We start from the raw sequence: 11,512 nt of genomic DNA, 5'->3' as shown, positions 1-11,512 counted from the left end.
CAGAAAGAAATGTCCACTGACAGAGCAGTTTATTGCCATGCTGTCTATGTTGGTTTTGCACCCAAGTCACTAGGATTTATATATAACAAAAACACAATGAAAATGTGCATGACAATAAAATTAAACAAAACTTTTGATGAAAATGACAAGAAAAATTGTTTCAAGAAATGTAATCAAAGTATATTGTTCCATCTTTCTTTCTGCGTTTTTTTCTTTACATTCTAGAAATGCCTTTCCTTATTTCAGTGGAACAATGAAATAAAATGTAAAAAATAATTAAAACATACTGCTGATGAAAATATGAAGAGAAAAAGAATCTGCAAGATATTAACAATGCATATTATGTATTAAACTTTAGAAACAATATGATTTTTTTAATCATTCCAGGCATTACCTGTTTGAGCTGAATGCTCATGTTGTTTATATACACACACAACACAAACCTAATATTGCAGCCTCTATTTGCACAAAATGAAGCATAACTTGAACTAGTAACGTGCTTGTAAAACTGTGCAAGTCATGTAGCGGATAAGCTCTTTACATAACAACAACACAATGAAAAACTAAAGCAAAAAGAATTCACAAATTTCATTTGTAATCTTCTTTAGACTTATTACCGCATGTGATAGTAGAACAAGAAAACTTTTTTTTCTACATCTACTAGAACATGTGTCTTTTGAGGCATAAGAGACTCTCTTATCCCTCGTCAAAGCTTGTCTGGCAGGGACCAGGCAGATTTATTAATAAGGCTTGGAAAAAGATGCAACCTCATTTGCTCTCTGCTTATAACCTTGGGAATTGCAGTTTACTACAGTAGTGATTGAAATAATGATGAAGAGCCCATTAAGAAAGGAGAGATGCTTTAGGATGCTGCCACAGAATGAAAGATCTTTCACAAAGTCTAATTCAATAAAAGTACAGCTTGTATCCCGCAGTATGTTGCTCATCTGGAACAGATTGTTCCTAATAAAAAAAAAAAAAAAAAATTTCCTGCTGAAATTACACAGATTATTTTTATTGGCTATGAACAGATGGATGTCATGGAGCTGAGCTCAAAAGAAAATCTTATTGGCCATAATAAACATTTTTCTCTGTGCTAGTCAAGTGAACTTGTTACATCAGTCGATAATAATCTTCAAATCCTGTCTGCTGCTTTAATGGACTTGTTTCCATTATGTTTACTCCCCGAGAAAATTATATTTGTCTTGAAAATCTATCAAAAGAAGAAAATGGGACTAAAAATGTATGCACAAAAGATGTGCATAGGATGTGCATGTCTCTGAAGCCAAGAGGTGCCAGAAAATGTGGAGGTTCAGTGCCTGAGGCCCAGACAGAGGAGGATAACAAATGTTCGGAGTGTTATGCTCATAATGTTAGAGTTAGGGAGTTTGCATCATAGCAGAACAGCATGTACCCTGTCCTGCCCTTCACTCCAAAATCCTGTTTCTATTGTTTGCCCTCGTCTGACAATGTCAAAGCCAGGCTTTTGATTTGTTAAGGGACACTATGTAAACTCTACAAATTCATATTCCTTTCACCTGCTATTGACCTCCATTTTCTTCTTTGTTAAAAAAAAGACCATGGTTCATAGATGGAGATATGTGTGTAGCAGTAGGAGGATTTGGGGATTAAGTTATCACCCGAATAAATACTGCTCCCCAAAAATATGCAATCATCTATGGTGGAGACTATCAAAGTATTCTAGGAAAACTTCTCTGCTATATTTCAAAGCACAATATCGAAAAGCATGCCTTTAAAAATTAAGAAACAAAGCAAAACTAAACAAAAACATTATGCTAATTAGTTTCAGAGGTAAAAACACTTAACAGAGTGATTTGGGAAATGCTAAGCACTATAATTATCAATAAATGCTACACCTTCTATCAACAATATATTGTATACGTCCTTTTTATGGATTAAATTCAAGAATTTTATAGAGTATACAGTGTTTTGAAGCAAAATTTATACAATATGTACTGTATGGAAATTATTGCTAATAAAAGTAAAGTTTGCATATTTGCAATGCATATTTAATGTAAGCATCCGCTAAAATCTCTCTAACTGACTATATTGCTGACTAAACGTCAGCTTTAAACTAAGCTCTACCCATGTCTAAGTATTATGAGCTTGGAGCACAATTAAATAATAATAATAATAATAATAATAATAAAAACAATAAAAAAACTTTTAAATAATTAAAAAGTAACTATAGCTCTAAAAAGATCAAATTTTATTACATTAATACATTCAAAGGTAAATACTTTTAATTCAGCTATCTGTGGAGTAACATAGTTTTGCTATTTATGCATGTTAGACAACTAAAAAGTGGATGTTTGCATGTGTTTCTCATAATAGACCTTTAGAATAACACTAGTAGACTACTAAGAAACCCCCTCTCTCATGAATAAGGAAACGGTAAGGGTAGGCTGCGATGTTTGAAAGTTCATGGGGGAGACTTGATTCTCTAAAGTGCTCAGATGCAACCTTTTAAGGCCTTGGCCTGTCACTGCCAATACACATGGTCCGGGTCCCCTTTATTTATCTATCTATCGCCCCACTTAGTCACTGACCCCTGAGGAGATGCTTGACCCTCAGAATCCTGGCCTGTGATTGGACAGAACAAGGGGAACAGTAGCAGAGCGAGGCTCTTCCTGTTGATCTTTTACGTTGAGTGGGTGACTAATTCTTGTAAATTTAAAGCAGCATACACTCTCAGAAATAAAGGTACAAAAGCTGTCACTGGGGCAGGAACTTTTCAAAAGGTACACTTTTGCTCCTATTAGGTTCTAATATGTACACTTTAAGTACTAATATGTACCTTTAAGGTACCAAAATGACCCTTTAGGTACAAACATGTTCCTTTTGAAAAGGTGACAGCTTTTGTACCTTTATTTCTGAGAGTGTAGGAGTGATCATCTCCATCACCGATATCTTCACAACAACATATGTCTGTAGACTGAACAAGTCTTACTGAGTTTCCAAAGCTACAAGCGGTTGATTAATGTTTTTATTCACCATCTGGTGACGTAAACACAACATTGTTGCACCATAATGGAACTGCATCAACAACAGCTATTTCATAAAGAGAGTTATCAAAGCAGCTTAGAAAGGAACAAGACTTAAGAACTGTCTGAACGCATCACAGATTACGACTGTTTAATCACTCTCTATATAGTAAACCAACCAGATGAGTAACTAGATGAGGAACTGGTGTATGTGTTTGGTTGTATGATATAACAGTGTGATTTGATTTTGGTTTTGGGGCAATCAGGAATATTCATCTTTTCTCCTCTGGGGAGATTAGATTTATGCACTCCTCACTAATCTGTCATCTCTGTTTGAGTTCAGACTGAGTTTCTATTCTCAGAAATGAATGGCCCGGGGGGCAGGGAAACAGTCTTAAAGAGGTCAGGGGTTGTAGTCTGTGAGAGTAGGAGTTCACATTCATTTCTCTTGCTTCTGTTTGACAAAGGCCAAAGGTTACCAGCACAGGAAAAGGAAAAGGGTTAGACAAGCTAAAATCTCAGATGTGTGCCTTCCAGTGCAAGAAATGATGCAATACGTAATCTCTCAAGTCCCAAAACAAACACAGACAAAAACAAACACACACGCCTCTGCAGGACCATGGAGAAGGACGCTTGTGTCAGTAGTGATCAACTATAGAGACTGGACATTAAAGACACAAAATACTCTAAAAAGAAGCCCGATTACAGTCTGGGTTAAAACAGAAACAACCAATGGCACATATAAATAGATGAAAAGACAAACAATATATATATATATATATATATATATATATATATATATATATATATGAAAAAAAATATCTGCATGTCATATGCTCACCACAGCAAGTCCATTGCAGAAATCCACCATAAAGAAGCACAGCTATACAAAAGCGCACATTTAAACCAGGAAGGCATATACAATCTAAGGAGTCTTAACTATAACCTGCAAGCTACAACAACAAAAAAAAAAAAAAGAAGAGCTGTAGAAGTGCCATTAATGTAATTAAAAAACAATCATATTTAATAATCACCTGACCAAATCAAAGAAATATTACACCAACATGTTTTTCCTGAAACACCAAAACCACAATTAATGTTTTCAATAAAAATAAAGTTTATTTAATAACACACAACATATTAATTAATAACACACAACAACTTTGTATATAAACATATGAATTACAATCTTTTTTCAAGACATAATCATGTTTCTACTCCAGTTATATACTGTATGTGACCACGGACCACAAAACCAGTCTAAAGTGTCAATTTATCAAAATAGAGATTTATACATCATCTGAAAGGTAAATAAATAAGATTTCCATTGATGTATGGTTTATTAGGATTGGACAAAAATTGTTCAAATGAATTCTTAGCAATGCATATTACTAAACAAAAATTAAGTTTTGATACATTTACGGTAAGAAATTTATAAAATATCTTCATGGAACATGATCTTTACTTAATATCCTAATGATTTTTGGCATAAAAGAAAAATCAATAATTTTGACCCATACAATGTTTATTTGGCTATTGCTATAAATATACCCCAGCGTTGTAAGACTGGTTTTGTGGTCCAGGGTCATACTGTATATATATATATATATATATATATATATATATATTTATATATATATATATATATATATATATATATATATATATATATATATATATATATATATATATATATATAAAGGGAAACTTCAGCTTTGTCACCACAGGATTAAATAATATTTAGAAATATATTTTAATAGAAAACTGTTATTTGAAATTATGATACTGTTTTTACCTTATGTTTCCAAATTAATGCAGCCTTGGTGAGCCTTCTTTAAAACATTTTACAGACCCCAAAATTTTGAACTTGTATGGAATTAAGTTCAAGCGGTACTTTACATTAAATTTAATTTGGCAATATTAGAAGAAATATAGAATATCTTTAACTAATGACATCATGGTTCTGAGGTGCAATACAAAATTGTAAAGTTCTTCAAGAAATACACATGTGAGAGACAAGCATGTTATTGTTTCTACTCAAACATTTCACACATCACCTGTTAGAGTGGCTGATAGATTAGGCAAAATTTCCTTCCCAAAAACAAAGAATGTAAAAGAGGGTTATTAGGTGGTCCAGCAAGCGTCGTCCATGTTCATTCAGCACTGCGGTGGCATCACTGCTCAAACTAGAGCAGCAGTGAGATCAGGCAGTGCCCTCCTCCCTCTGCCCACTAATCCCTGAAAGATGATCTATCTGTGTCCCGCTCTAATGCTCCCTGCTCGCTCGGAACGGGTGCAGAAGAGGGGGAGGCCCTGTTCTTATCAGCCAGACAGACACCCATCCTGCTCAGGGGGTCCAATCCTCCCTTTTCTGCCCGTTTCGTAATTAGATGATGTGTCTAGGTCTGGCCAGGGATTTGGCCAGGGCCTGAACTAGGTCGATGGGTGATAGTGTTGTTGTCTTTTTCGTTTAACACCCCAGCCCCTGCTCTCTAGGGTCGGGCTAATGTAAGATTTATTTGTCAAACAAATATGTCTGATAAGCATGACGTGGCCCAGATTATTACGTTAAGCGCTGGAGGACATATTGATGCTGTTAAGAGGCCTCAATGGAGTGATGTTCACTATGAACTTGAAACAAAAGCAAACATATCTGTAATTGGATTAGATTTTTTGCTGATTCAGAGAACAAGAAAATCTGGCCTGCATACCTATATCAGAATTACACGAGTCAAATGATGCATGGCTATATAGGATACTATAATTGGCCAGACAAGATTTTGGACAGTTGCCCATTATATGTTAATACCCAGACAAATGCAAGCTTGCACTTCAGCCCTCGTGTTCTGATGACTGCCCTTCATTGATTACTAAATGTATTTTACCATTATTGGCACTTTAGTGACAGTCTGCTTTAATGAACTGTTTTGGGGTACTTCAGTGTGTATCGATGCAATGGTGTTATTGATGCTGACCATATTGATCGGCTGACATATTTCACTGAAGCATTAGTGTCTGTATCTATTCAGATGATGATCGCTCATTCTAATCGTCAGTTTCGTCAAGATGTAATGATGTCATGCCAGGACAGTTGCAGATGCTTTCAGATCTTCTCATTTAATGTTCAGATTCTGAAGGCAAGCTTATTAGATGTTCTGTATTCCCCATGCTCCTTCGTTAACATTTTACTTTACAGAAGAAATTGATGTGTGAAGCCACTAGAAAAAGATAGTGCTCACTGCATCAATGTACAAGATTAAGAAAAATATAGATTGCAGCTAATTTATCCCTTTGTCCATGCCAATTCAGCCATCAGTCCATCACAAGTATCTAATCCAGGACATTTTAGTGATGGTACGTGTTTATTTTCATGAAATAAAAAAGGGTGATTTACTTGACATGTCCTACAGTGTAACATGCTATGAAATGAAATACAGTGTAGGCATGAAATGATATTACAATTCTTAAGCCACTAATAATTTAATAACAAATAAATGGCAAATTTTGAATGGATATTCATTTTAATTTCTATTTTGATTGACTAAAGACAAAGGAAATCTCCACATATATATTATATAAATAAAATATCTAATAAACAATATATCATATATATATAAAATACATAAAATTAAAACAGGGAAATAAGCATGAATAATTAAATATACAATATACTGGCTGCTACACAGTATATTCAATATCACAAAAAAGATGTCTTAAATTTCTAAACTATATATTTTGCTAATAATAATAAAAGTAGTAATAATAATGTAAAAATAGCCCAAAAATAAAAAGTGGAGCAAAAGATTCAGTTACAGAATTTAAAATACACACATTTACTTACACAAGTTAAAAAACATTTAACCTAAAATCTTCATATTGATTTTTTTATTAATTATTTTCAATTAAAAATACACATACAGAGATTCCAACATTGAACACATGCCTAGTGTGCTAGTTCCAGTTTTGAAAATTAACACGAATTACATTACATAAATTCTTGAATACATGTTACATTTGCCAGACTGCCTTGAAGGTCTTGTCCTAATTTAGGATTTTGCTTGTAGCATTTAACACCTCCTCAGTTAGCATCTTTCTCTCTCTTTCCATCCGATGTACTGTAGCCTGCCTCACTGCATGGAAACTTTCACCCCCCTATCCTTGACACTAACACACCCACACGCACACAAACACACACACCACGACTGAGAGCGGTGGGTGGAAGGGGAGGAGTCTGTGTCTGTAAGGTTGAGCTGTTTACAGTGTGGGTTTATAAAACAGCAGACGAGGGGGGGCATCCCTACAAAGAGGGAGCCGGGAGGAGAAACGGCAGACGAGGATAGGAAGAGTGACTGAGAGGATAGAGAGCATCTGAGAGAGAGGGTTCGCATGCAGGACAGTGATTAAACAGCAGGCAGACGTTGGACAGCTTTTTTTTTTTTTACTTCCACCACAACTGCTACAGCGGAGGAGATGCTTATGTGAGGAGAGCAACTGATTGTGCATAGTAAGCAAGACGCTTTCTTCCTTTGTACTCTAAGTACTTAACTGTAATGATAAAAAAAGATATATAATTAAATGTGAATATTTTAGTCATATTTAAAAAATTGTGCATGTACGTCTATCTATCTATCTATCTATCTATCTATCTATCTATCTATCTATCTATCTATCTATCTATCTATCTATCTATCTATCTATCTATCTATCTATCTATCTATCTATCGCATGTTTAGATGGCTACATTTAAAGACTTATGTCATTATCTATTTAAAAGAGATATAACATTTTGGAAAGATTTTTGGAAAAATGAAAGTTTATAAGAGGTCACTAAAGACATGTCTGTATTTATTTCAGGATAAAAAGCAGGAATTAATGAATGGCTGCATCTTAGAGTGTCTTATTATGGATGACTCTAGGGAACCTACTGAATAGATCTCAGCACTGCATCATGGTTCAGCAAAGGACCCACAAATACTCGTCAGTCATGGATGGCAATTCTACCAGAGAGGTCTTCGTGGGACTGGCGGCAGAGGATGATGCTGAGGTGTTTGGACATGTACCTTCTAACAAAGACCCCAACTGGTGCAAAACTCCAACTGGGCACATTAAGAGACCAATGAACGCTTTTATGGTCTGGTCCCAGATTGAGAGACGTAAGATCATGGAGCAGTGGCCTGACATGCACAATGCTGAGATTTCAAAGCGCCTTGGAAAGCGCTGGAAACTACTGCCTGATTATGAGAAGATACCCTTCATCAAAGAGGCTGAAAGGTTGCGTCTAAAGCACATGGCTGACTATCCTGATTACAAGTACCGGCCCAGGAAGAAGAGCAAGTGTTCCACTCCTGTGAAACTTGGAGAGAAGTTGCCTATGAAATCCAGCAAGTCCCATTCAGGAAGATCTACTGGGATGTCCTGCAAAGGGCTAAAGATCAAACCCGCTTCTACCAAGCCTAAAATGAACTTTAATGGCAATAAATATAAGAGCTACAGTGAGAGCATGAGTGATGATGACATGATGGATGTAAACATAGAAAGTCCAGTGACTCTGCAAGATGATCACAACCCGTCAAGTCACTTTGTCCTTCACCAGCAGGCTACCATTCCCTCTGAGGACCAGCAACCAGTTCCTGAGCTCAGAGTGAAAGTGCCCATCTCTCAAACCAGCAGCATCCAGAGTCACTCCTCGGACAATGAGTGCCAGGCACTCCCGGAGTGCACAACAAGCGAGCCACGAGGGTTGACGTCTGGAAGATCCTCCACTCCAACCTCAACCAGCTCCTCTTTGGTGTCCTCAGCATGTTCGGATGAGGAATTGGATGAGGAACTCTTGCATATCATTTCTAACAGTATGCCTATGGACTGCTCCACTCTGGACAAGGACTTCGAGGCATTTCATTCTAACTCAGGATCGCATTTTGACTTCCCAGATTACTGCACTCCAGAGGTGAATGAAATGATTTCTGGGGACTTGCTCGTGCCCAGCATCTCAGACCTAGTGTTCACCTACTAATGTCGAGCACTCTGTAATGTGGTCAGGCCTGCATAGCTGCCAATTTGAAAATATTTTGTCCATGTTGTACTTGGACAATTCCTTTTTCCATGTGTTTATTTTCTCACTGAATTCCATAAGTGCTACTGCTTTCCTTTCCAAGCATGTCACATCTTGTTAGTTTAGCTAACAGACACACAGGGCTTTGCAGAGCTGTTCAGGACAGTAAGACATTCCGATTTTGTTTAGCTCTTCAGAGGCAGCTGGATGTAGTTTTTAGACGTATGAAAATATTTTTTACCAGCTGTCTTGATAAATGTCTTAAACTAATTGCTAAGTACCTGATGGGGAGCGGTTAGAAGCAAGGATTTTTATCAATTTAAAGGGACAATTCACCCAAAAAAAGAAAATTCTGTCATCATTTACTCATCTACATGAATTACTTTCTTCACAAAATACAAAAGAAGATACTTCGAAGAATGTGTCAGCTGTTTTTGTCCACTAACTTCCATTCTTCAAAATATCTTCTTTTGTGGTCTACAGAAGCCAGAATGCCATTAGTGTGAGGACATGATGACAATTTTCATTTTTTGGTGAACAAGCCCTTTATTATACAGCACTGTAATTTTCATCACTGCTCATAAAATTAACTCTTAATCATGATTCATTCAAATGTGATTTTCCCCAGAAGTTTCAATGTGCATAAATATAGAGGTTTGCTGACAGATTTGGTGCATTCATATTCTGAAACAAAAATTATGAAAAGGAAAGGATGAGCGAAATCATTTATTAAAACCTCCAGCACGTAAAGGTAAAGCATCAGTAACCTTGCAGAGGAAATCACTGCAGACACATAATTCATATCATATTTTTAATTAGGTAATAGCACTTTCATCACCTTGTCATTGCCGCAGACGTTAATACACATGTGATTTAAAAGCAGCTCTGCATCTGCCCTGCGTGCAGGTGTGTGTGTGTCAATGTGTGCCTGAACTGTTTGGACTGTGGACAAAAGGGGGTTAAGGTTAGGGTTTGGGGGTTGGGATTGGTTCTTTCAGGGAACTGTGCATCTGTCCATGCAGGCAGCAGCTTTTATGTAGGGGTCGAACTCTGCGCTTACCGAGCGTCTGCCGGGGTGGGGAGGCGTGCGAGGGGGGGCTCCCACACCGGTTTGCTAAAATGCATGTCATGTCTGCAGTCTGGCTGCAGCTGCCCCGATCAGGGCGAGAAATCTGTGTCTGCCAGCTGGCCCCCATTGACTCTCTCAGGGATCGTTTGTCTGGGTCCTAGTGCCTCCTGTAGGTAATTCATCTGTGATGATCTGTGTGTGAGCGTCTCTTTCTCTCCTGGAGAAACTATCCAAAGCCAACCGAAGTGACAGAATGCTCAGTATACCGGATATACCGTATACCCGAATACCCACATGCTCTTATTAATTTCAATTCAGTTTGGCACCCAGGAGACCAGCATTATTTACCTCCCACCAACAGTTGTCAGAAAATGGCAACAAACCCATATCTTACATAAACTGATTCTCGATGTCCTGTGAAGATGCAGAGGCATGCTGTGCGAAGCGGAAGAACACAAAAGTAAAGGGACTTTAAACTCACTGTTTGGACTGCCTAATGCCTACTTTTGTCACACTGACCACAGAGGTGTGAACAGACTCCATCTTGTTGTGTTTCCTTATTGTAGGAGGGTTCAGTGCTCAAACTACACATGTAATTCAGGTATCTGCGTTTCAACTGAAAAGGGAAATGGGGTTAAACATGATGACCGATAGAAAAGATGGACATGGTTTGTGATGCGAGGCCTTCATTCATAAAACACAAAAATATGAGGATTTTCAACGTGTAAAAACATTGCCTCAACATATAGAGCAGAAAGATTTAGTGCTTTAAGACTGAAATGTTGGCATTTTAAATGCTCAAAATTGTAGAAACTGTAGTAATAACACAAGTTACAGGAAACATTTGTTTTATTATAAGAGAGGCAATGGATGGCATTAGTTTCGTAATACAAAAAAGGTCATTTGTATTATGAAAAACCAAAATCAGGACTTGTGAATAGGTTTGAACAAAAACAAAAGGCTTGGGCCTTCAACGATCATCAGGGAAATGATTACAATACGTCCACTATTTTAGCAGATTCCTTGCTACTGAAATTGTGAAATGGCTCACCAAACCTGAAGTTCACACACAGGAACGAGTCTTTGCAATAAGACGTTTGTTAATCAGAAATGTCTCCATACACTCTTGAAATGTATCAGGTCACTCACTGAACCAATACAGCACCAAACACCAGCAGTCAATTAAACAGACTCAGGACTAAAAACATCAGCCCACGGTAGATCTGCTTTGATTCAGCCATTACTAAGATGCACTCCGCTTGGCCATTGTATGTCATTGTAGATGATCTGCAAAAGAACTGTATGTAGCATCAAAGGTCAATCTGCAAAGTTGTACCTTTTTAAATATTAAATATTTTCAAATGCCACAATAATTTTGGGTGCATT

At 37.0% G+C, this 11,512-nt stretch overlaps 1 protein-coding gene across 1 annotated transcript; it reads left to right on the top strand.

Annotated features, from left to right (window-relative positions):
• Window positions 1-7,262: 7,262 nt before the first annotated feature.
• On the top strand, window positions 7,263-10,691 carry LOC109110761 (transcription factor SOX-4-like). The gene is made up of 2 exons (XM_019123736.2): window positions 7,263-7,509; window positions 7,860-10,691. Exon 2 carries the CDS (start codon window positions 7,912-7,914, stop codon window positions 9,016-9,018), a length of 1,107 nt encoding a protein of 368 aa, XP_018979281.1. The 5' UTR covers window positions 7,263-7,509; window positions 7,860-7,911; the 3' UTR covers window positions 9,019-10,691.
• Window positions 10,692-11,512: the final 821 nt, after the last annotated feature.

This window comes from Cyprinus carpio, chromosome A11 (genome assembly GCF_018340385.1).
Source record: "Cyprinus carpio isolate SPL01 chromosome A11, ASM1834038v1, whole genome shotgun sequence".
Classification (NCBI taxonomy): domain Eukaryota; kingdom Metazoa; phylum Chordata; class Actinopteri; order Cypriniformes; family Cyprinidae; genus Cyprinus; species Cyprinus carpio.
The sequence above is the reverse complement of the archived record's forward strand: the minus strand, read 5'-3'. Positions and strand labels throughout refer to the sequence as shown.